Source organism: Gadus macrocephalus, chromosome 1 (genome assembly GCF_031168955.1).
Source record: "Gadus macrocephalus chromosome 1, ASM3116895v1".
Classification (NCBI taxonomy): domain Eukaryota; kingdom Metazoa; phylum Chordata; class Actinopteri; order Gadiformes; family Gadidae; genus Gadus; species Gadus macrocephalus.
The window spans coordinates 16,341,287-16,367,103 of record NC_082382.1 but is presented as its reverse complement, the minus strand read 5'-3'; the positions used below and the strand labels follow the sequence as shown (position 1 = coordinate 16,367,103).

The 25,817-nt window shown below is 44.5% G+C and overlaps 2 protein-coding genes across 3 annotated transcripts; one reads left to right on the top strand and one right to left on the bottom strand.

The window, feature by feature from the left end:
* The first annotated feature begins 6,722 nt into the window (after positions 1-6,722).
* prpf6 (PRP6 pre-mRNA processing factor 6 homolog (S. cerevisiae)) lies at positions 6,723-20,635 on the top strand. The gene is made up of 21 exons (XM_060049509.1): positions 6,723-6,986; positions 7,322-7,481; positions 7,583-7,701; positions 7,817-7,895; positions 8,367-8,543; positions 8,887-9,000; positions 9,409-9,503; positions 9,813-9,969; positions 12,328-12,490; positions 13,520-13,638; positions 13,747-13,965; positions 15,073-15,195; positions 15,286-15,407; positions 15,546-15,684; positions 15,806-15,925; positions 17,692-17,868; positions 18,066-18,199; positions 18,383-18,474; positions 18,730-18,844; positions 19,065-19,191; positions 19,840-20,635. The coding sequence occupies exons 1-21, from the start codon at positions 6,799-6,801 to the stop codon at positions 19,990-19,992; spliced, it is 2,892 nt and encodes a 963-aa protein (XP_059905492.1). The 5' UTR covers positions 6,723-6,798; the 3' UTR covers positions 19,993-20,635.
* A 1,547-nt stretch (positions 20,636-22,182) lies between these two features.
* Positions 22,183-25,801, bottom strand: LOC132455629 (FAST kinase domain-containing protein 5, mitochondrial). Of its 2 annotated transcripts, none has more exons than XM_060049521.1 (2): positions 25,687-25,801; positions 22,183-25,227 (listed from the first exon to the last, which is right to left on the bottom strand). In XM_060049521.1, the coding sequence occupies exons 1-2, from the start codon at positions 25,799-25,801 to the stop codon at positions 22,802-22,804; spliced, it is 2,541 nt and encodes an 846-aa protein (XP_059905504.1). In that variant the 3' UTR covers positions 22,183-22,801. The 2 variants fall into 2 exon arrangements, with proteins under 2 accessions (XP_059905504.1, XP_059905512.1); XM_060049529.1 differs by having other exon boundaries at positions 25,528-25,795.
* Between the last annotated feature and the right edge of the window lie 16 nt (positions 25,802-25,817).

Below are 25,817 nucleotides of genomic sequence, written 5' to 3'. Positions count from 1 at the left end.
CTAATAGCAATTTGCTGCTGTCCTTTTGCAAGGACGCTGTTGTTTGCTTTAGCCTAATATGTAAATTGAGGCAATCATGAACAAAGACATATTTAGTATTTTGAGGACTTGAGTTTACATATGACCACAAGCTTTGAGGATTAACTCCACAGAGCGCTTTGAGCATAAATGATCATTGATCATGTTTGTGCTTTTGTGTTTTTGTCTGCTTATAAAAGTCTGTAGGAAATGCTCGATAAATCAATAGAACAATAATCCTTTCAACTGTGTGTGACAAGTGTCCACATTGCCTCCAACAGTCCTCGCCTGTACACATGATTTATTCCTCTTGAAGTCCCTCTTTGTCCGAATTTGTATTTAGGAACAGCTGCCATTTCTTTCACTGCATTTATTTATATGACCAACGCGTATCCTACTTGTCATGGATGTAGGCTTGTAGCTCACTGATAACAGATTGCAAGCTGCCATTCCTCCACTAGAAGCTGCAAAGGGCACGCATGGGTGAAGAAGACATATGACCAAACATATTAAAGATATTGCATCCATGCATGCTAGCACATTCTGCCAGCCATGAACCAGAGGGGAACTAGCACTATTGGTCAGACATGTTTTCAACAATGAGACAATTGAGGATGTCCTACTAACCCAAAATCCAAATTATATTTTTCCTTGTAAAAAATAAATTATACGCTCATGTATTTAACATTTAAGACACACTAACGGCCTCCTCTAATGTTGATAAAGAACATATAAATATGACTATCAATCTTATTTGCTTACGATTGACATGTTTAAAGCAGCTATAGGTAACATTTGATGGTTTAGGCATATATGGAAACATTACAAATCAATAAAAGCTAACATAGCAGTGACATCAGTCCTATTAAACATTTGTTTTCAAATGGAGTGTGTTCAATGAGATGAGGTGAAGTGTTACAATTCTTTGCATAACATTTATTTTGCTGACGTTTTCATCCAAGGCGACATCCATTAACAGCAATAAATACATAACTCAAAAAGTTTATGAAATTTTTTACTGCAAATCTTACTGCATCAAAGAAGAAAACTGCTTTAGGGGATACAATATGCAAGAGATCAATATTTTTTTAATTGTGTTTTTTTATAAAAAAAAATCAATTACAGTATCCCTCTGCGGTAGAACTTGAAGGGGCATTCTCAAGCATTGTAGGCAGGACAACAAAGTGAATGGTAGTGAGGTCTCTTGTGTTAGCATTGCTCAGACCCCCAAGTCTCAAAGACATCTCCACGTGTGTGTGTGTGTGTGTGTGTGTGTCACAGTCTCACTCCCTACTCGTCAAATGTGTGACGCATGGCCAAGGATCCCTGGCGTCAATTTCGGACGAAAAATGGGTACCTTTTTCGTCGTTTTTCAACGGCAGATAGACATTGATGTTAATCCCTCACCGTCGGATATAGACGAAAAGAAAATCAATGTCTATCAACGGTGATGCCGTCACGTTATGCAACTATTGTCGATTGATTTGTTTGACAGATTCACCATTAAACGTGTTTCTGATGACATTTCTAGTGAGAAATGTACTTTTTCCTTGAATAATCTTCAGTCAGTGCATGTGTATGATCTTTAGTTTTATAGTTATTAGGAAGATTTAATCGTCTCGCTCGCATGTTTGAACGACGTCAGGTTGCAAGGGACGCTGCTTTCGCTAAACTAGCAGCTCACGTGTTTCCTGCGTTTGTGTTATTAAACCGTTACTTTATGTAACTTTTAAAGTTATTGTAATAACCACAGGCGAGGTATTGAGCGAAGTAAGCTTGATAGCAGGTTTATTGGATTCCACAATCGGACAGGCAGGCACAGCTCCACCGGAAAAGTACAACTTGCAAAACTCCCGCCCGGAAAGAAACCCCCGGAACCCCCTCTCAGAAGGCCCGCCCCTTCCACACAGACACAGACACAGACACAGACACAGACACAGACACAGACACAGACACAGACACAGACACAGACACAGACACAGACACAGACACAGACACAGACACAGACACAGACACAGACACAGACACAGACACAGACACAGACACAATACCCGTACTGTCCGTACTTACTAGCCAAAATTTGAGTAAGATCCGGCGAAAAGAAGTATACTTCAAGGACCCGGATGCCGTACTCAAAGCGGGCTAATCCTGAAGTGTGGATCGAAGGACACTCCCCGTACTCAACGGCAGCCATCTTAGCTACGTAGCGGAAGAGGCGGAGCCAGGCTGAGCCAAAGTCTGCGCATTTTCCATATAGCCTGCATTAATAGAGTCATTTTGTAGTTTTTTTCCACGGTTTACAGTTTACTTTTTTTATAGTTTACTTTCCACATATTGCGATCCAAGTTACTGGCTGCAGTCTTGGATTTTATAGTTCTATATGAATAGATTCAATTTACTAAACTATTAATCATGCTTCAGAAGAATGAACCTTTCTTGGATGGCAGATCTACCACAAGCCTCCATTGCCACAACCTCCAGATGGCTTACGACCTACGGCAACTCCTCGACTACTGCAAGCCAACAAATTGGCTCTTGCACACCAGACACGCATTTTGCTTTATTTTAGGTTTTCAAGCATCTTAAAATACCCAAATCATCGCTCCAATACACAAGTCAGCTAATGGCCTACAAGGAAATGCTGAAGCTAGTGTTAGTGATGGCGATAGAAATGGACAAGCTTGCGTGTACAAATATGCAACTAGAATTGCAAGGTTCACAGCCCAGTTGCATAAGTGGTCACAACCGTTGGATTGTAAAAAACTTCCCACAACTAGTCAACATGGTAAATTGAAAGCCTGTACAAAACGACCCTGGAATAGTCAAATGCAGCTTTACTGCGGATGAATTAAGCCAAATTGCATAAACATCCAATGGTAAACAGTATACAAATGCAATCAAGGTTGCACTCACACTAGGCCATCTGGCCGTGACCGTCGCAACTGTGGCCTGGCCACGGTAGGCTCTTGTACATACGCCATCACGTCGCTAGCATCCAAACAATTCTACCAAACCTTAACCAACTAGTAAAAAAATGGAACAAAACTTTAGCACACACCCAGTGACTAATCACCTTGTCCAGGGGTGTTCCAACGTGGTTTACCAGAGGGCCTTGTGGACTTAAAGTAAGCCACACATTTGACAGACAGCACGGAATGACGTTAAACTAAGCTAATCTACAGGTTACTAGTGCTAGTGCAATTACATGAGCATTTTGCACAATATTTGTACTCCAATGCTACGTAAAGCAGGCTTCTTCAGAAACCCGTAGCCTGCTACATTGAAGGGCAACTGTAACAAATCCTGACCAAGACCGAAAGATGGCTCTGGAAGCCACTACGGCCCACGCAGCAGATTACTGCGTGGACCGTGGTGGCTTCCAGATCAACCCTTCGGTGGACCATTCATACACATGTATTCCGAGGATGTTTTGAAGACACTGGAGTCCCATGGCACTAGATTCCTTTGAAGACTAAGTTGGTATGGGGGGGCCCAAAGGGGGCCCCCCCATAGATCTTGTCAGTCATCTAACACCTGTTAAGAAAAACACACACACATCACAAGATACAAATCAGCAAAGCTAGGTTAACAAACAGCAGCGACATGCATGTCAAGGTGCAAAGAGCAGGGATACTGATGGCTTGTGTCTGAGGAGACAGCCCAAAAACGTCAACATTTAATAAAGGAAAATAACTTTTACTCACTGCGGTGGTCTGTTTCGAAGTGCCATGTTGGTAGCAATATTTGTCTGGGCTGTTCAGTCAAATGGCCACAAAAACAAACACGCAACAACGCATACTTTCAGTTTGTATAAAGTGACAATAGTGATCTGCAATCTAGATCGAAAACGTTCAACCCTCACTAAACTCAACCTCGATTGACACAGGCCAATGCGAAAAGTAAACCAAACCCATTGTGTTCACCTTTAATATAGGGGTGCGTGACAGGTGATCTAAATTAAGAGCTAATCAGAGAGAACACACTGATCGATCTGTTCCGGAGCATTTCTGCACCTCGGGCAACAGCGCAGGGTTGCCAGGTCCTGCCTGCAAAAAACGTCCTGCCCACATACCGTTCAAAATCCACCCAAAATGTCCTAGAAGCAGCCCAAGTTGTTGTTTTAGCAGCGAAATGCATTGTGTGTGTGTGTGTGTGTGTGTGTGTGTGTGTGTGTGTGTGTGTGTGTGTGTGTGTGTGTGTGTGTGTGTGTGTGTGTGTGTGTGTGTGTGTGTGTGTGTGTGTGTGTGTGTGTGTGTGTGTGTGTGTGTGTGTGTGCGTGCGTGCGTGCGTGCGTGCGTGTGTGTGTGTGTGTATGTGTGCTAACACGCTATTTTATGTTGAAATGCGACCTTAATCCAGTGTTCACGAAAGAGGGGGTTCCGGGGGTTTCCTTCCGGGCGGGAGTTTTGGTTGTTGTAGTTTTCCGGTGGAGCTGTGCCTGCCTGTCCGATTGTGGAATCCAATAAACCTGCTATCAAGCTTACTTCGCTCAATACCTCGCCTGTGGTTATTACAATATCATTAAAAGTTACATAAAGTAACGGTTTAATAACACAAACGCAGGAAACACGTGAGCTGCTAGTTTAGCGAAAGCAGCGTCTCTAGCAACCTGACGTCGTTGAAACATGCGAGCGAGACGATTAAATCTTCCTAATAACTATAAAACTAAAGATCAGACACAATCACTGACTGAAGATTATGCAAGTAAAAAGTATATTTCTCGCTAGAAATGTTATTAGAAACACGTTTAACGGTGAATCGATCCTAAAATATTGCATTTCCCATTCAGATAATAAATAATAATAATAATACATTTAATTTAGAGGCGCCTTTCAAGACACCCAAGGTCACCTTACAGAGCATATAGTCATCATTCAAAACTATGTAAAACAGACTAGGAATAAAAGGAAAACAGAGGTTAAACATGAAGAATAATAATAATTAATAACACTCAAAGACGCCTAAAGTGAAGGGGGGACCTCACTAACCACCACCAATATACAAATAATAATAAATAAATAAATAAATAAATAATAAATAATAAAGATTAATAAAGATCATACACATGCACTGACTGAAGATTATTCAAGGAAAAAGTACATTTCTCACTAGAAATGTCATCAGAAACACGTTTAATGGTGAATCTGTCAAACAAATCAATCGACAATAGTTGCATAACGTGACGGCATCACCGTTGATAGACATTGATTTCCTTTCGTCTATATCCGACGGTGAGGGATTAACATGAATGTCTATCTGGCGTTGAAAAACGACGAAAAAGGTAGGCCTACCCATTTTTCGTCGGAAATTGACGCCAGGGATCCTTGGCCATGCGTCACACATTTGACGAGTAGGGAGTGAGACTGTGTTGGTGTGTGTGTGTGTGTGTGTGTGTGTGTGTGTGTGTGTGTGTGTGTGTGTGTGTGTGTGTGTGTGTGTGTGTGTGTGTGTGTGTGCGTGCGTGTGTGTGTGTGTGTGTGTGTGTGTGTGTGTGTGTGTGTGTGTGTGTGTGCGTGTTTGTCTGTGTGTGTTTGTGCATGTGTGTGTGCGTGCGCGTGTGTGTTTGCACGTGCACACGTTAAGGTTATTATACGTGTCTTTCCATGTGTAGTATAGCCATGTGCACATTCATGGCTGTGCATGTGCCCATTTCTGCATGTGTTTATGCTTAAAAATACAACCTATCTCTTTTCCTCCAATGGAGTGTAAACACATTCTCCATGGCATTTGCTTAATCATGCTGACATGAACATTCATATTAGATTCCCAGAGACAAAATAAATTAATTTCCACAGAGAGAGCTGGTATGAGCAGCTGTTCAGCGTTTGTATGTGGTTTGTATTTAGTTTGTGGCAATGATATGGGGTCACAGGGATATATAATGAAGACCATCTAATGCAAAATAAATCGGAGGGGGAGTGCAGCAGATAGAGATTGTCAATAGCTTATTTATGATCTATCAATGATTTTTAATGATGATTAAAGCCTTGACCACAACAATGAAACTAATACGATTTTTATCCAATGACCAGTGGACTTGATTGATTAGGCCTACAAGTGGGATTGTTGCTGAGTTTATATTTAGAATTAATAAAACATTAACAAATGGAAGAAAAGGAATATGGACGTTATATAGCCACACATACTGTATATAATAATATGTGGCTATTGGTACGTTGTGCTTCATATAGGCCTACAGCTCCTGGGCTGGGTGATCCATATATCTCCTAATGGGTCTCAAACGTCATCATTCAATGTTAGTCCAGAAATACTGTTGACCCTTCAGGCAAAGTTAATGAAAGAGGAATTGCCAGGGAAGGAAATGTCAGATTATAGCCTGATTATATTTCTGGAAAAAAAAAATCTTAAATAAACTGTAACATAGCCTCGCTGAAAAACGGTGGTAGGCTACTAACTCAAACGGAAAACAATTAAATGCATGTTTATAAGGTATGCGATCGGCTTCTGTCGTCCCTGGAAAAACGTTGGCATTAACATGGCTCCCCCTTGTGGCCACAATAACAACTAATTTTGAACATATTTTCAGTTTTATATTCAGAAAATCAATTGCATGTTTATTGATGTTTGTTTGGTAATAGGATCGGATGCCGATATGTCTATCTACTCGAGCTCCTGACAACATTTTTACAGAAGATGAGCTTAAATTCGTCTAAAGACTGAGGGCGCTGTTGTTAAAACAGACCCATTGGACTCTTCCATCAGACCGGAAGTGGGGCTGTTGTGCTTCCTGAATTGAATTCAGACGGCGGCTGTGCAACGATGTCGGGCGGTCCAGGGAGACAGGGTAGCAAAGTTGTATCGAAAGCGGCAACGGGCGGTGCGGGGGCCGCCGGGGCTGCCGGTGCACCCCCGGCCGTGCCCCTGGCCTCGCCGCTCATGGGGAAGAAAAAGAAGCCGTTTCTGGGGATGCCTGCCCCGCTGGGCTATGTACCCGGGCTCGGCAGAGGGTACGTCTGCCTCGCAATGCTGGATGCAGCTAGCGTGCTAACAAGCTAAATACAAGTTGTTGTGACTTTTGTAATCCTGTTAGTGATTAGTGCTGCATCGGTGCAGTAACGAATTAACGTTTAGGATACATATTGCTAATGTACTTGGCTGTAAATGTAAGCGTACACATTCTAACCTATAATGGGACACATGCGATGACATAGATGTGGCTGACCCACAACTCTTGTTTTCAGTCATTGATTTAGAAGCACACAATTGTGTTTTAAAACAACTTGATCTTGCTGACCGTTTAAAGTGTCCGCTAGACCGACTTCTATCTCTTGAACCCATTCAGTGCTACTGGATTTACCACCCGGTCCGATATTGGTCCCGCTCGGGATGCGAACGACCCGGTAGATGACCGCCATGCGCCCCCGGGAAAGAGGACAGTTGGGGACCAGATGAAAAAGAACGAAGAGGATGAGGAAGATTTGAACGACACCAACTATGACGAGGTTGGTCAACCTCTTGTAGTTGAGGATGTGGGGGTGCTGAGTGTGCAAATGGGCTGTGTATTCAATGTTCACTTTGTTCTTCCTTACTACGTTTACTTTAGTTTAACGGCTATGCAGGTAGCCTTTTCTCCAGTGGGCCGTACGAGAAAGACGATGAAGAGGCAGATGCAATATATGCGGCACTGGACAAAAGAATGGATGAGCGGCGCAAAGAGAGGAGGTGGGAGGAAAACCTATAATCTCTACCAAAAATTGCCTTTGAAAACTCTTTTCCATAATGCTGACGTACCTTCTTCCAGGGGTTCTTCTATTTAAAAAGTGTGCTATGTTTTCAGGGAGCTACGCGAGAAGGATGAAATTGAGAAATACCGTATGGAGCGACCAAAGATCCAGCAGCAGTTTTCAGATCTAAAGGTAAAACACTGCATGTAAAATGAACAGCGACATATATGGCTAGCACGGATGTCCTAATTGAAGGACCTAGGTCACTTCATCCACTAGGTCGCATTTTGGGCCCATCCTACGTTGATTAATATGGGGGCAAGTTAGTCGCGAGGGTTTGGGTTGATGAACGTCCTTAGTTTACCTGTAGGCTTCCTTGACCCAGAAGCCCATTTTTTACTTCTCCTTTGAAACTCATCAGTCTTTAGTGCCAATATAGGCCCCATTTAAATATATTCTATGTATCTCTTCACTTTATTGCACTGGTTTTGCGTCATGGTCACACCATATCATCCTGGTTTTGAAATGCGTCTATTTTCCCAGCCTAACTTTGTGGCAAGAGTTTCAATTTGATCCCTAACTCTGCTTCAACCTGTTCCTTATCTTCTCATCGTCTCATTGGAAAATCTCTTTATCCTCCTCCTCGTATTTTTTTTGCTACAGAGGAAGCTGGCAGAGGTGTCTGAGGAGGACTGGCTCAGCATCCCAGAGGTGGGCGATGCAAGAAACAAGCGTCAGAGAAACCCGCGCCATGAGAAGCTTACACCTATGCCCGACAGCTTCTTCTCCAAGCACCTTCAGTCTGGTGACAAGAACACCACCGTGGACCCGCTGCAGGGGGTAAGTGTAAGCACACAGATGTATTGCATTCTGCCTTTTCGATAGTGTACTTTGTTTTAGTAACACAATGCACCAGCAGGGGTCAGGCTCTTCCTCTGCGGAAGGAAAGCAGACTCAACTAACAGCCCAGTTGTTGTCTCACCAGTTATCAAGCCCATTGAGACAACATGGAATGACATGGTGTTCACATGTGTATTATTTGAATCCTTCTTCCGGCATATAAAACATACAAAAACCACCCACCTTTTTTTTTTTTTAAATGGCTTCTCTTCCAATGAAAGGACATATGTTACGTATGTGTCTCTTCCATGTCCATTAATGTTGCATACCCTTCCCCGACCAGCTGGGCGGTTTGAACACCCCCTACCCAGGCAGCATGACCCCCGGAACCGGAGAGTTGGACATGAGGAAGATCGGCCAAGCCAGGAACACACTCATGGACATGAGGCTTAGCCAGGTAACCTATAAACCTGTCTATCAGAAGGAAATGATTGTATTAAAAACCTGAACTTTGTACTTTTTCCAATTAGCAACCTTCATTGGCTTGAGTTGTAGCTACAGTTCTAGCTGTATCCTTTTCGGTTGAGTGTTACTGATGGGGAAGAAGTGGATTGGAATTTGGAATGCAATTATTTATGGAGAAAATAAACCTTCTGTATATATTAACTCATAGATGAGGGTCTTATTCTTGAGAAATGTTCTAGTAAGTTTAGATATGTTTCAATGGGTAAATAATTGCAGTGGAAAAGCTGCATAGTGCAACTTTTAGCGTCAAAATGTGTCGTTGTTTTGTACGTCAGTCTGGAAACAAGTGACGCACAAGAGTTACAGTCTCTTTTATTCAGTGTCTGTTCTGTATCCACAGGTGTCTGACTCAGTTAGTGGACAGACGGTGGTGGATCCCAAAGGTTACCTGACCGACCTCAACTCCATGATCCCAACCCACGGAGGAGACATTAGGTGAGGGCTCGCAAGGCAGGAGGTGGCTGAAGGAGAGGCTTGACATGGACATACAAATAGTTCATCATAATCATATTGCTCTGACCCGCTTTTATGTTCAAGAGCCTACTAACAATTATTTAGAGCACACTTTCCACATCAATTGATTCTCGGTACTGATGTCTAGACAAGATTGCATGTTCATTCAATAATAATGCAACACATTTAAATAACAACGCATTATCCCTGGCCCTATCGCTAATGCCACACAGCAGGCCTCATCTATCGATTAATCTGTCTCTTGTGTAACCGCGTCCTCCTGTCCTCCAGTGACATCAAGAAGGCTCGTCTTCTGCTCAAGTCGGTGCGGGAGACCAACCCCCACCACCCCCCTGCCTGGATCGCCTCCGCCAGGCTGGAGGAGGTGACGGGCAAGCTGCAGGTGGCTCGTAACCTCATCATGAAGGGCACCGAGATGTGTCCCAAGGTGAGCTCTCTCCGATTCTCCTCCATGGCGCAAGCTGCTCATGCTGCCAGGCATAGATGTATGGAAGCAAATCACTGCCGTCATGTTTTGAATTATAAAAGCTATTGAAATTTGTGTATGGAAGTCGTGTAACCATGATTTAATTTGTATCATTGACATTATACTTTGAAAACAAGGTAATCTGAATTTATCTGTACCATTTCAAAACATGATTTCAATGTTCTTTTTTTATCTGCGTTAATTAATTCAGGGACAAAAAGTAAAGTTCAAAATGTTTTAGCTCATGTACCAGGTAGGGATGCAAATTATCGAGTAATTCATTAATCGATAGTTGTTTCATCTTATCGATCGATGATCGATTAATTGATAAGCGGCAATTCTTCTGAGAAGCTGAATTTCCTTCTGAATGTGACACATTTAGGTGGTAATTCAACAAAGTCGTTTAGTTGTACTTTAAAATATATATATATATTGTGCATTTGGCGTCTTTGTCGTCATTAACCAACTTAAAGTGGCTCCATACTGCACTCCGTTTTGCCCTCTTCATCGTGTCAGTAGCTGTGTTCGAAATCGTTCCCTATCATGGATGTAGTGCACTAAATAGGGTGCACGCCATTTTGTAGGGTGTTCGAATTCTCAGTGGTCCACTATATAGGGCACTATATAGTGGACTTAAAATAGGGTACATACGATGTTCCCTACATGTTACTCTCCCGTATACCACAATGCAATGCGGTTGTATTTTTCCAGGGGAGAAGAAGCTGAATAACCGCGAAAACGAATACATTTACATCCGGCTTGTGTTTAGAAATGTCAACAATTTATTTGGGATTTAACATAGAATCATCATTAGAATGTCCGAATTCTCGTTCCCTATTCCCTATATAGTGTGCACTATATCATGTACACTATATAGGGAATAGGGAACGAGTTTTCGCGGTTATTCAGCTTCTTCTTCTCCCCTGGAAAAATACAACCAATCAGATTACCCTGTTTTTAAATTATAATAGTTCAATGTGATGAATGGGTTTATATTTCCATTTACAAAATTCAATGGCTATTAACATTCAAAATATGATGGCAGTGATTTGCTTCCATATAGATGTTTTCCTATTCTCTATCAGACTTCTAGCATTTATAACTATTTAGTTTTTGGTTTGGTTTGAGGTTGTTTCCTTTGCAGATGATTTATTACTATATCTTTCTTTAAATTAGTTCAGGTACAGTATGCAGCATTTATAGTTTAACGTAGAACAAAATTTGCTGCAGCTAATGATTGTTTTATGTGATGTTTGCACTAGGGCTGCAACTAACGATTATTTTAATAATCGATTAATCGGTCCATTATTTTTCGATGAATCGATGAATCGGATAAAAAAGGAAACATTTGCAATTGGCGCATCTTCATTCAAAAATTGAACATTACTTCAAATTCACAGTTCAGACTGAAGTGTAAAAACATCAGGTTATTGCTCCAACGTCCCATAACTATTAAAAGTAATATTAAATGATAAAAAAAAAAAAAACATAACTGGGATAACACAAAAAAAACATACAATATATGATATACATTTATATATATACAGTATATAAGGGAAGTCCATGGTTAACCGGTTAACCGATAAGATCTTTAACAGGTAAATACTAACTGTTAAAAATAAATAAAATCATCTTAATTTCTCTCAGATGGCAGGAGATCGTTAATTTTTTATTGATATTGATACCATTTTCGAGACTCCTTAACGATCCAAGTCTTTATTGATACCACTATTGTTACTTTTCTATTATTTGGTTGAAATAGAACGTGTATGATTGCTTTAATTGCTGATAAGATGATCGTAGTTCAAGATAGGACGTTAAACAGGTCATCATTCCATCTTTACTATCTATTTTATATTGCTGGGAAAACAAGTTTTCGCCGAAATTAAAAAAAAATGTTTGTTGCATTTGAACACTTGAATCATATTACTGAGTCGACCTGAACACATCACATTTGATACTGTTTGATACTGAAAAAAAAACAACCTTTTTTTAGTTGGGATAGATATTTTTATTTTACAATTCAATAGTTAAATAAAGATGGTATATCAATCATTCATCAATTCATCTCAACACATAGGCCTGGCCTAAAGGAAAGACCAATTTATATGTTGACTGCTTCCAATGCTGTGTTGGTCATTCTATAGAATGATTTGAAGCTTGTTTAGTGAATAATATAATAATAATAATAAAATAAGGAACTTTAAAAAGAAAAATCGCATACTGAATCGCAATCGCAATATTGGTCGAAATAGATTATTACCACATGGTTCAGCCCTAGTGCCTGCTGACCACCGCCATCCTCCCTGTGTGTCCCAGAGTGAGGACATGTGGCTGGAGGCGGCCAGGCTGCAGCCGGGGGACACGGCCAAGGCGGTGGTGGCCCAGGCGGTGCGCCATCTGCCCGGCTCGGTGCGCATCTACATCAGGGCTGCGGAGCTGGAGACCGACGGCAGGGCCAAGAAGAGAGTGCTCAGGAAGGGTGAGTCACTGTAGTATGTAAATATAAATAAATAAATAAATAAATGGGTGTTTACATAGAATGAGATTCATGTCATTCAAATGTTTCCATTGCGTTACTTTTGAGCAAGATACATCCCAGCAAGATAAACCAAGTTTTCGACCTTAACAACGTTGTTAAGCCCCCTAACCCCCATCCCAGCTGTGCCGCGGTGAATGAACTCGTAAACCCCTTTACCAATGAGTTTGTTTACATGCACACTACTATACAGATCACAATCAGCTTAATTCCGTTTCAGCCAACCGTCAGACATGCACATTTGACCCACAGTGAGTTGAGTGAATAAACAAAAACAAGTGAAGAAGAGTGGTTGCCTGACTTACTGGTTGTTAAATTTAGAATTTTGGGGTTCATGGGATGGTCACCCACATCCTCTAGTTATTTCCTGTTCTTCTCACTTCTGAACACGTAATAGCCAAAACATTAGGATTTGGTTGGAGCAGTGAAAAGACTGTAAACATCTTAGCTGAAATATGACCTGATCAATTAGCCTATTCAAAATACTACTTGCAAGACTGAATAGAAAGTGGGATGAATGAAAACACTGTTTTAATGCCAAGAGAAGGTCGCCAATATGCCCCGCAAAGAGTTTTCTACAACTATTCTGAATCCGTCTTTTGTCTTAAAAAATCACCTATGCCCCGGTCTCTGCACCCATGCAGTCACAAACTAGACCCTACAAGGGTTAGTGCCCGGGGTTTCACACACCGGCAGCTAGTTTTCAACATTCCCCAGTGAGGGAGATGGATGTTGGGCTTTCTCTGCAGAAGAATGTCCTCTACATGTCCCCATTTGCTCCCTGCTCTCTGTGGTTATATAATATACCAGTACTGCGGCAGTACTTATCCACATGATTTGCACCCTTGCAACTCTGTCCATCTGGTGTACGGCTTATGGTTTACTACATTAAGTTAACACTTGGCAAACAGTACATACCAGTGCATTCTGGGTCTTTTCTTAATGGCCTCTACGCCCCCCCCTCGTTTGCAGCCCTTGAGAATGTGTCCAAGTCGGTGCGTCTTTGGAAGACGGCCGTGGAGCTGGAAGAACCCGAGGACGCCAGGATCATGCTGAGCAGAGCGGTGGAGTGCTGTCCCACCAGCGTGGAGGTACCGCAGTAGAGTCCTAACCCATGCCAAAAAATCGACCATCCTAGTGGCTGTCCTCTGGCCCCGGCCATCACACATTGATAAACCATCCCCTCTGCCTCCTCCTAGCTATGGCTGGCGCTGGCCAGGCTGGAGACGTACGAGAACGCCCGCCGCGTCCTCAACAAAGCCCGCGAGAACATCCCCACGGACCGCCACATCTGGATCACCGCCGCCAAGCTGGAGGAGGCCAACGGCAACACGCAGATGGTGGAGAAGATCATCGACAGAGCCATCACCTCGCTGGGCGCCAACGGCGTGGAGATCAACAGGGAACAGTGGATACAGGTATGTGTTTGTGTGTTCACAAAAGGGTCACACCACCAATATTGAAGACAATCTTATTTTTAAATTGGACGGTATGCTAAAAAGCTGAAATTGGGAAGTAATGCTAAAAAGTGGCAAGTCACTTGCCACCCACACTGTGAATACCACACAGTGAGTTTCAGCTTTGTCTTCATTTTGGAACAGACCAAGTCTGTTCCAAAATTAAGACGAAGCAGAAATCTTAAATTTTTTTATTTCTTTGGGACTATCTAAGGGAATACCTCCTTAAACGTTCTCTGTTGACCTAGCTTCTGTTCCTACTGAGAAATTGAGACCACAAAAAACAGACATGTCAACGCTAAGTGCCGGTAAACATGCAGTTGCTTGAAGGAGGGAAAAAAAGGAAAGCAGCCATTTCCCATCATATTGGCAGCGCTGAAGAAAAACATTTGTGTTGTTGTTGCCATAGATAATGTTACAGTTTACCCCAAGGCATGCTCCATTTAGAATCAATTATGAAGTTTATAACAACGGTAAGGGCCATCCCTGAGGACTACCTGGTGAAGGAGTAAATGAGGGCTATTATCCTGACAAGAAAAACATTTCATGCCTTAATTCCAGATAGAAACATGCCAGCTGTTCGGCTCACTGTTGGCCAGATTTCATGCTGTTGACCTTTCTCTGGCTCATTCAAGGCATGGGCTACTGTTTCTGTTTCACAACGGCCAATCTGGGTTATTCTAGATCGCCAAACTAGGATCGGATAGGCGTAGAGTGTCAACGTAGCGCTCTTCCTCTTGCCTGGGATTTCACCCTTCACCTAGTCTGGCTGAGCGGAAATGGACAGCGTCTATAGTTCAGCGTCGGATTCCACCGCTACTCCTCCCCTACTCCTATTTACTTTATTGTGACCTACAAAAATAATATCCTCAAAGAGGCAGTGTGAATCTTCGTGCGCTCTGTCTATAGACTACATTTTGATGGTACATTAGTTAAAATGACATTATAATTGGCGTGGGAAAGCAAATTGTCGCTCAACCCTTCAATAGTCAATATACGATCAGCAAATCGGCACAAGCCTAACGCTCTCCCACCACCTAAATGATTTGTGGTCTTCTCCCGCCGCAGGATGCAGAGGAGTGTGACAAGGCGGGCAGCGTGGCCACCTGCCAGGCCGTCATACGGGCTGTCATAGGGATCGGCATCGAGGAGGAGGACTGCAAGCACACCTGGATGGAGGACTCAGAAAGTGTGGGTATCTTCACTGCCGCCCGCCCCAGGAATGTACATCTTTGGATGTTGACGTCATGCCTCATGTTCATTTGTCTGTTTGGGTTGCAGTGCGTGTCCCATGGTGCTCTGGAATGTGCCAGGGCAATCTACGCCCACGCTTTGCAGGTGTTTCCCAGCAAGAAGAGTGTGTGGCTACGGGCTGCCTACTTTGAGAAGAACCATGGCACCAGGTACGGCACAGCAATGTCCTGAAACCCTGACGGGCTGTGTATTTATGAATACACATAGATTATTATCACCCCCTCTCTCTGATTATGACTTCCAAATTGCAGTCCAAATTGCTAAACCGATCTTAATTTTCCTTCCAGGGAGTCTTTGGAGGCTCTGCTCCAGAGGGCTGTGGCTCACTGCCCCAAGGCGGAGGTGCTGTGGCTGATGGGAGCCAAGTCCAAGTGGATGGCCAACGACGTGCCTGCAGCCAGGAGCATCCTCGCGCTGGCCTTCCAGGTGACCCACTCACTCAAGGCTCATCCCCGCCATATCTATGGGGCTCAGATCACATCGGTGTCTGTGACTTTCTCCCGCCGTTTCCCTTGAACTCTGTATGTGTGTGGGTGTTCCTCTCCAGGCCAACCCAAACAGTGAGGAGATCTGGCTGGCGGCCGTGAAGTTGGAGTCTGAGAACAATGAGTACGAGCGAGCCCGTCGCCTGCTGTCCAAGGCCCGGAGCAGCGCGCCCACGGCCAGGGTGAGCCTTTCAGGGTGTCTTTCTCATTAGAAGGGATCTCATACCCATTAAAGTTGGGTATGGGATTTGGGAAACGCCAGCAGATTTTGAAAATACACAACTCAAATGGTCCTACCTCCTCTCCTTCAACGCTGACTCTGACTCCACCCATTCCAAGTCATGGACGAGCGAACAGAGATGCGCGCGAGAGAGCCATTAGCTAGTTAGCTAGCTCCAGTAGCTACCGCAGGATAACAACAAACAGAAGCTTGCTCTGGGTCACAAGCTTTGAGTATGTGCACGAAGGGGTCACTCGTGGGGAGCAGGGGAGGGGGAGTGCAGTACGACGTTTGATTGACGTACTTACTGTCCAATGCCACTCGGTGGGTCTGGAAATCATTGGCTGGAGTTTTTCGAGCCCTGCCCGTTCCACAGATGATTGACTTGTTTAATTGTCATGTCAGTACCTCTAACTCAGTGGCTGTAAGTGGGTTATGATAAGGATTTCAAGTAATTTTGCAAAAATGGCCAAAAAAGAATATTCCATACCCAACCTTTAATGTTCCTGTCCACAAGGTCGAAATAAATTGTTCATAATGATTGATTGAATGATTAATTAACAAATGATATTAATCGTGATACTTATATAAATACAAATGCCGCCTTTCCTCACTGCTGAAGGTCTACAGAAAGATGATGTGTACTTTTGACCTCCCTTATTGTCATGCAGAGCCTCTGTTCAGCACATCAATTCCGGATGCATTCTATTTTGGCAGTCAAGGGTGGCCATGTGTGGCCCACTCTGCCCCAGGTTTCCCAGATGTGGTTTTGGTTACCCATCTGGCAAATACAGGCTTTTAGTAATCTAAACTCTTGAGTGTTGCGATGAAGCCTGAATAGTGTGTTATAATCAAGTTGTTGCATAACTGCTGGGAATCTGTCAGGCCTGGACTTGCACAACCCATGCACTTTGAACAGCTGGCAAGACTCTGGCTGATAGTGCTGCTGAAGGCTTCTGTCCTCCACATCAGCCCAATGAAATTAGACCTTTTTAGGACCAGTTATGCCAAATTTCTTTGTCCGAAGTTATTTGTCAGCTACAAAGACGAATGAAAAAAATAATCAACATTTTCTTTTTGATGCAGGACCGCTTAAATAGTACCGCTCCATAGTATAAGCCACAACTTATTACGCATCTTTCTCATACCACCCAATGATGGCGAGTAACAATTTAGTTCAGGAGTACTGTGAGACGAGTACAGCTCAAACGGCTCAGTCCGGATCACGCCCACTTTTGGAAGTGGAAACACGATCCGTACCGCACCTTTGCGCACCAAACCCGGTGGTAACGCGCCAACGTTCTTGGACTGAGTGCACTTTGTGGAAAAGTCTGCCTTATTTTCTAGTCTTTTATGAAGTGATGCCAATTTTTACTTCTTTATGATGTTATCTTTTACTCACAAACCCCTAATGTAAATTAGCTATGAGATTTGCATCGTAACGGCATTAGGAACTTTTTGTGTAAGTGTACGCAAATAACTGAAAACAGCACTGCAATTTTCTTTGAAGTTTTTGTCTTTGCATAATGAGTTATAAACCACTAGAGACCAATTGGTTAATAAAACATGATACAAGATGAACACATGAAACATGTTCTTTGGCGCTTGACAATCCATCCTCAAGAAATGTGGTGGATGGCGAGTCAGGCGTCAGTTACAGATCGGTCAGCGGAAGCTCTCGACGGAGGGTACTTCATCCAAGTCAACATGTGTTTGTGTCCCTCCCAGGTGTTCATGAAGTCGGTGAAGCTGGAGTGGGTGTTGGGGAACATCGAGGCAGCCCACGAGCTGTGCTCCGAGGCCCTCAAGCACTACGAGGACTTCCCCAAGCTGTGGATGATGAGGGGCCAGATCGAGGAGCAGTCCGAAAACAATGACAAGGCCAGAGATGCCTACAACCAGGGGGTGAGGAGGAGGTGTAGCAGAAGTGGGAGGGGGGGCGGTGCGAGGGAGGAAACTGTATTTGGCGCAGCCACTCTTCTACCATGATGAGGATACAAGTCCTGGCCCGGCTCACTGGGTTGGATATTTTTAGTTTGAGTCTGACTCGAGTGCTCCTTCTCTGGTCTGAAATGGCGTGTTTCTTGTTGGGTTGCTTCCAGCTGAAGAAGTGTCCCCACTCCATGTCCCTGTGGGTGCTGCTCTCTCGTCTGGAGGAGAGGGTGGGACAGCTCACCAGGGCCAGAGCCATCCTGGAGAAGGCTCGCCTCAAGAACCCCCAGACCCCGGAGATATGGTAAGACAGCCCCCCCTCCCCCAACCCTTCCACCACCACACACCGCTATCATCCTACTTCATCTGAGCTGTGAATGGCCCAAGTAAATACAAACTGGGCCAAGTTTTTGACAGATTACTAATACTGAGTGATGTGCTTTAGCAGTTCAATGTATTTGACACTGTACATGATGGCCTTTTTCAGGTTGGAATCAGTCCGACTAGAGTTCCGGGCAGGACTAAAGAATATCTCCCACACCCTGATGGCTAAAGCCCTGCAAGAGTGCGCCAACTCTGGTGAGACATCTAGAATTCATGGTCCACCTATTTGATCTGGGCTGATGTGTTCCGTGTTGAGATGTATCGTTTTCTTACTGATGTGTATACAATCTGACTACTACTCACAGAAACAGGAAGTGTCGCCGTTGGTTACGGTGCTAGTTAGGCCCAATCCCATTTCGACCCCTTGCCCCTTCCCCTTACCCCTCCCCCTTGTTTTGAAGGGGTAAGGGGTAGAAATGGGATTGGGCCTTACTCTCGTCTTTCCTCAAGGCATCCTGTGGGCTGAGGCAGTGTTCCTGGAGGCCCGGCCGCAGAGGAAGACCAAGAGCGTGGACGCGCTGAAGAAATGTGAACACGACCCCCACGTCCTGCTGGCTGTGGCCAAGTACGGCTCCTCTTGTCCTACTGTTTCACAATGTTCTCACAATCATTTGTTCCTTCAGGCTCTGTTGGTCTTACTTTCATCCTCAACAAGGATTGAACAGGAATTTTTAAAGTCCACTTTGCCTTAGGATTTTTGCCCACATAGCTGTAATCATCCAGGAAAGGGTGTGCATGTCCCACCACAGTGCTTCTAATGGTGTTGTTTTTATTGCCCCCCTCAGGTTGTTCTGGAGCGAGCGTAAGATCACCAAGGCCAGAGAATGGTTCCTGAGGACAGTGAAGATCGAGCCAGACCTGGGAGATGCTTGGGCGCTCTTCTATAAGTTTGAATTGCAGCACGGCACAGAGGTAAATATGCCTCAGGTGTGTGTGTGTGTGTGTGTGTGTGTGTGTGTGTGTGTGTGTGTGTGTGTGTGTGTGTGTGTGTGTGTGTGTGTGTGTGTGTGTGTGTGTGTGTGTGTGTGTGTGTGTGTGTGTGTGTGTGTGTGTGTGTGTGTGTGTGTGTGTGTGCGGGGGGGGGGGGGGGGGGCTCCTAAATGAGGGAGCATTTACCGGTAAGTGTCTCGGCTATTTTCTAGAGTGTTCTGCTTCTTACAAATGTTGTGAAAATTGCGTTCCATTTTCTTTTTCATACAAAAGTGGCTGAACAGCGTAGAACACAGTTTGTGCTTATCAACTATAGCTGAATGCATACATACATTGGACAGTTCCGATAATATGTTTCCACTAAGGTCACATTTGGATTTCACGCTTACATTTATTAGTCAAGCCGACAGCACAAGTATTGTAGAAGAAAATACCGCCTACCACCACATCACAACTGTGTCCAAAACAAACCGTGTCATGTGTACTACTCTCTAAATAGAAACTAGCTCAGTGTTGAGGTTTCTCTCCAACAACCCTGTATCACTTTGGATGAAAGCGGCTCAATGGACCTCCATGAAAGCAGCCCCCGACACGCACCACCCTAATGTTGCCGCCCCCGCCCGCCCACAGGAGCAGCAGGAGGAGGTACGCAAGAGGTGTGAGAACGCCGAGCCGCGCCACGGAGAGCTGTGGTGCGCCGAGTCCAAACACGTCCTCAACTGGCAGAAGAAGATCGGTGAGATCCTCACCCAGGTGGCGGCCAAGATCAAGAACACCTTCTGATCATGGTTTCATTCACACGAAGGATTCAAGGCAGTTTGGCAGGACTCGGGCGCTCAGCACACATTAGTGGTCGGGGGAAAGGCTCTGAGCTGTGACTCTTGTTCTTTTTTTCCCTCCTGCTGTGTACAGTGATATGTATACAGTGGCCACACTCATTCATTTCGGCTGTTCACCTTTTTCATTGCTTTGGTTGTGCTCCATCTGGCTGAACCGTGGATAACAACGAAAGAAACATGTATTTTTATGGGTTAATTTTGTCTCGTTATATTTTTGTTTTGTGAGCTTAAGTAAACGGCGTGTATAAGCGTATCATTCTAGGGATTTGTGTTGTTGATTCTTTATTTGTGATGCGTTGTTTGACTGAACCCCTGCAGGTTTAAGATAACATTTTTCTCAGCTTGTTTATTTGATCTCTTACAAACTTAGTGGGTGGGTTTGATTCCCCCATATTATTAAAACTCAGAAAATTGTAATCTTTTATTGTCTGACCGTTTTAATGCAAATGGTTATCCCCATCCAAGTCCCTTTCAATATATTGTAGTTATCTGTTGTAGAGGTAAGGTATAGTCCTACATCATTGCAGCTTTGTTGCTTGAATTTCTCAACCGGAAACTGCATTAAAAAAAGATACCTTTGAACCTTGCACCACTCAAACGAAAGTTTATGTTTGAGGAAGTTTTCCATGACTTGATCAGACTTGAGTTTGGAGCGTATTCTTAACCCACGAGTAGCAAGCAACCCATGACGGTAAAGGAAACCGGAGCCGGCGTTGGATTTGATAACTCAGGAAAAAAACCACGTGCGATATCAACCTCCTGAATGGTTAAACTTTCTGCCTGCCTACCTCTTGATTTGGTTCGGATACAATCACCGCATTCTGGGTCGGCTGGTTGCTACCATAGCCATCTGATGGACTATTATTTCTTCTCAAAGCGATGGGTTTTTATTTGTGGGTCCCGCAATAAAATATGATAAATGGTGAGTTGGCTTCGTTCGCATGCACGGACACAAAAATAACATCCAATGCATTACAATGTTCCGCAGTTGTGTTCAGAAATTTGCGTTTGGAATGGCTCCATGCGTGTTGGCATTAGCCGCTGATTACTGAGCAACGGGACACGAAGAGCGCATGTATCTGCAAGTATTAGTTGGCGCGCTTTGGCGAGGGCACACAGTAACAATTATGCGTGGCGCAACAGCAGCCTACAATCATCTTGCGATCCTTTTTTAATTCAAGTGCATATATTCCACAGGGTCTCAACGGGTATTTTCTTCGAAGTTTCACCATGGTTATTCTGTTGGTCGTTTGCTGTGGTGAACGCAAGTGTAACTACAAGGAAATCCACGACACCTACCGAAACATCATCCTGGTAGAACTTCAAAGTCTGGTATGCAGAGGTTGTGGTGTGATCTTTCGGGGTTAAGTTTCGATTTGAATTGAAATGCCAAGTAAATAGTGGAGAGCCTCCTAAGACGTGGACTCATGGATAAAAACGAGTATGCGCCATCTGTGGGTGGCCTTGCCCTCCCTTATCGCCATATTTTTGTCTGCATGGCGTTGCATTTCACACTTGGACTGTTATTTATTTCAGAATTTGACCAGCAAATTAAACGTATCCAAAGAAAGGGACCACTGCCCATCAGCGAAGGTAAATAACTACCTATAAAAGTTGACCTCCTTGTTTCAGCACCATGGACAGGGTTAAGAGAAATGTTTCACTGCTCAGCTCAACTCTTCACTTCATTACTTATACCTGGCCATCCAGGTTATCCTGCCTTTGTGTCACATGTATTGCAATGTCAATCTCTCATGACAGGCCCACCACATCCTACGGTCTATTCATGGTATGATTCAACAGTTTAGATGCCACAGGGGTAAAAAACCAGCAACGGCCTTGGAAAAACCAGTCGACAGCATGGAACAGCTCCTCACTTACAACTGCAGACAGAACATGGTGAGGCGTTTACAGGAATAACTTTTTACACACTGGTCTTGCAGATAAGCAAACCCACTCTATCCCCCTTTAATAATACAGGTTATTTGTATCACACTTATTTTTTAATGAATTTTACTACCTATTCAAATACCCCCTTCATCTGTGATGATATTGATGACATTGCTTTCTGTGATCGCAGCCATTGAAAAATCATTCATATTATATTGCAGAAGGTTTAAGAAAAGTTGTGTAATACTTGTTATTGTACTTTTTATATCTTCAGGTACAGCAAAATAAAGTTTGCCCTGCGAGAAAAACAAAAGGGAAGAGACGAAGGCTCAAGCGCATTATCATCATCAAGGCACTCATCAACTGTTGGCAGAAGTTTCAAAGCATTCTTTCACTAACTCTTTCAAAAAATAGGAAACCATGATATCCCACGTGATAATGTTTCCTAAATTAACAGATTATCGTTCAACAGATTAGCGTTTGCTGAACGAATAAATGTAAATAGACCAAATACAGTCAATAAAGCTAGATGTCTTGTCATACGATAGATGTTTATATTTTGTAGCTTCCAATGTTTGGTAGTCTCAGATCTATAGTGTACTGTAGAACCTCCTTATACAAGTTGTAGTATTTCTATACTGTAAATTTGATCATTGTTTCTATAATCCTGTCATGATTATATATAAAACATAAATCATGCACATCAGTGATGGGATCATTTCGTGGTTGCACTGAGATGAATAAAGTATATCTTATCTTATAAGTCATAAGTGAACAAGATTAATAGATAAAAAATGTTTCCTTGTGGTTTTGTGGCAATTTTTAATGAATCACAAACATTCCTATAATGCGGGTAAGAGTCCTCAGTCCATACTGCCGTAGATTTTACAGTGTAAATATGCAAGTTTTTCCGCCTGGCGCTTCCTCAGCAGGGGGAACCACTCCCAGTGGTTCAGCTCTACCACCCTGTATCCTGCCAGCTGGAGCTGTCTCCTCTTCAGGGCATGAAGCCCCATCAGCTGCTCTGATTGGTAGCAGTAGTGGTTCCTGTTGGACACCTGAATGGCCAGCTTGACCAGGGTTTTGTTCAACTTCGTAGGCGTGTCAGTTAGCATGCGGGGCCTGGTCGTAGCGAGCTCCGACTCCACTCTCATCTGGTTTACTCCATCAGCCTCTAGTCTGAGCAGAGCTGGTGGTGAAGATTGATGTGACAAACCTGAAGGCTCCATGTCCTTTTTAGAGGAGACCATCTGTGTTAGGAGATCTTCAGTGAGCCTCACCCCTACCATTGCTAACAATTTCTTGTGAGCATGACTGGTTGACAAGCTCTTCTCTGGAATTACAGCAGTTTCAAGACTTACGTTCACAGGTAGCGGAATCCCGGTGGGATCTAGGTGAACCAACAGGTCTATAGAGCGGGTGTGAGGCAGAATCATTCTTTTACATACAAACTGCCGGCCCCCCAGCAGATCCCGCAGCAGTCGCTCTGCCTCCAGAACCTCTGGTTTCTGGCATATATCCGTCTGAGCGTACCTCCACAGCATTTTCGCAGCCTCCTCTCTTGGTCTGACCGCCAACCTTGGGCCAGTCCAGTGAGGCAACTCTAGCCCCACCGTCCCATCTAGAGTGAACAGATCTTTGCTCAACTCCAGCTGGGTCTTTTTCAATGCTCGGCTGACAAACTCCGGGCTCAGGGCTAACGCTAGGAGGTCCTCTGGGAACTGCTCAACAAAGGCCAGGCCTAGAAGCCCTGTGAGAAGATGCTCAGGATAGTGCTCGAACTCTGCCTTTCTCTGTCTCATAGCCGCAACAAGGCTGGAGTACAAGTCCGGACACTGGGAAGGGGGAATACCCAGGGTTCCAAAGGACCACAGCAGCTTGCAGGAGTCTTTGCTCCGGCACCGTTGCGCCAAGGAGGGCAACCTCTCCGCCACAGACATGAGAATAGCATCGCTGCGGTAGTGAAGTGCAGAGCAGGCCAGCGTCACGTGCATCAGCCCCATGACGCCCATTCCCGGGACTCGCCGTGGCACCTCCTGAGCCATCACTTCCAGCCACACCGTGTGGTCAAGGTGGCTGAACCGCAACAGTTTCATGACATTCACCATAGCAAAGTCAGTCATCTCCCCCACCACAGAGTGGGCCTTGTCTACGAGGCAGGCCACGGCTCTTTCGGAAAGGGATGTCTGCGATTTAAAGAGCCCCAGGCACACAGTGCCCACCTCCTCTGGTTCAAGTTTATCCAGGTGGCGCAGTAAGATCGTCTCAATGCGGCCGACTAAATCCTTTGGGCAGTGCCTTCCTTCCCCCATAATGTATGCCAATTGGACAAGCTCAGCCACACCCATGTGCTGCAGCTCCACAGAGTCATAGAGTTGTTGTAGGAACTGAGGCACTGGCTTCTTCAGGCAGCGCCACAGGTCGGCCGCCAGCAGCAGCTGGGGGAGGCTCATCTGAGGAGCCCTTTGTATCAGCTCACTCTCAAACTGCCCGAGTATACTGTGAGCCGGGGACAGGTCCAGCCACACAAAGGACTCCAGCACCTGCAGAAGCTGGGCGTGGCTGAACTGCCGCAGGTTCTCCACCGAGTAGCGGAGGAGCATGATGAAGCGAGTGTCGCTCCTCGCCAGCGATGTCTGCTCCGGCTGCAGGTGACCCAGCTCCCGGAGGAACTCGGCCACGTCCGCCGCCTTCAGGCTGCCCTTCAGCACCGACGCTTTGTGGAGAAGCTGCAACGCCCGTTCGGATCGGATGGCAGGCGGCCTCTGGCTAAGATCAAGGGTCGTCGAGGCGTACTCCGGCCGGCATCGCTGAAAGGCGCGTGGGTCGGGTTTATAAGGATCGTCCTCCGATGGTTTGGCCTCTCTGTTGTCAAAAGACCGCGGTGGGGTCCTGTCCTCGGAGGCTTTGTTGAAAGCCAGGTCCAGTAGCTTGTTTTTGGTGCTGGAGAGGCGCCGTGAGGAGCTCACACTGTAGTGGTTGCTCTGCTGCCTGAAGGAGGGCGTGGCGACTATGAAGCCCTGTGCGTCCTCGTCGATTTTGGCTTTGATCGCCGCGGCGTCACTCTCCTTCTTGGGGCGGCGATACAAGGTGGGGTTGTAGTGCAGCCGATACACCCCCGGGTGGACAGCTGCCTCCGTCTCCTTCTGTTGCTCATCAGCCTCAGCCTCTGGGTCGCAAAGAGCCCTGTGAAGTTTCCTGGCCAGGAGGACATCCTTATAGCATTGGGGGACATGGCCTCGCCTGGCCAGCTGGCGATAGATCACACATGCAGACATCAACTCGTATGCTGAAAGGCAAAGAGAAGACAGCAATGAAATTATAAAAAATTAAAGTTCTGCTTGAAAAGTTTTTCTTTCAACATGGTATATCATTTTTGCATTCAAAGTATAATGATCAATAAGGGTTTATTTGATGTATCAGCAAATCATAACAGTCATAAAAACATTCATTCCAGATACTAAGTGACTATTGACATTCTTTTTCAGCTATAACAACAGTAACAAGTAACAGATTCGTTGCAGGGCGGTTATGTTGTCAGTCATTGAAAAGGTATACACATACAAGCCTCCTACTGTCAACTTCCTACCTCCACGTGAAGGGTATCTGTCGATGACCTTTTAACTGAATGTTTCGGTCTAATTCCAGGTTAGAGGTGCTAACATTGTAAGCTATTTCCCGTTCTCAATATGTATTTTGAAACCTACATCAAAATATATCGTCTGTATGTTTACTTAGACTATTTTACCAGAATACAGTGCAGAAGACTCGATCCTGCAGCTCAGCCGAGCACTAATTATAAAATCACGTGGTGTCACATAACCGGAAGAGTGTAACCAATATTGAAACACGACAGTGTACATTATTTGACTGTTTGCC

Coding starts and splice junctions, on each gene's coding strand:
- prpf6 (XM_060049509.1), top strand. CDS start 6,799: ATGTCGGGCGGTCCAGGGAGACAGGGTAGCAAAGTTGTATCGAAAGCG. Junction 9,504..9,812: donor ACCCACGGAGGAGACATTAG/GTGAGGGCTCGC, acceptor CCTGTCCTCCAG/TGACATCAAGAAGGCTCGTC. Junction 15,926..17,691: donor GCAGCGCGCCCACGGCCAGG/GTGAGCCTTTCA, acceptor TGTCCCTCCCAG/GTGTTCATGAAGTCGGTGAA.
- LOC132455629 (XM_060049521.1), bottom strand. CDS start 25,801: ATGTACACTGTCGTGTTTCAATATTGGTTACACTCTTCCGGTTATGTG. Junction 25,228..25,686: donor GTCTTCTGCACTGTATTCTG/GTAAAATAGTCT, acceptor TTTGCCTTTCAG/CATACGAGTTGATGTCTGCA.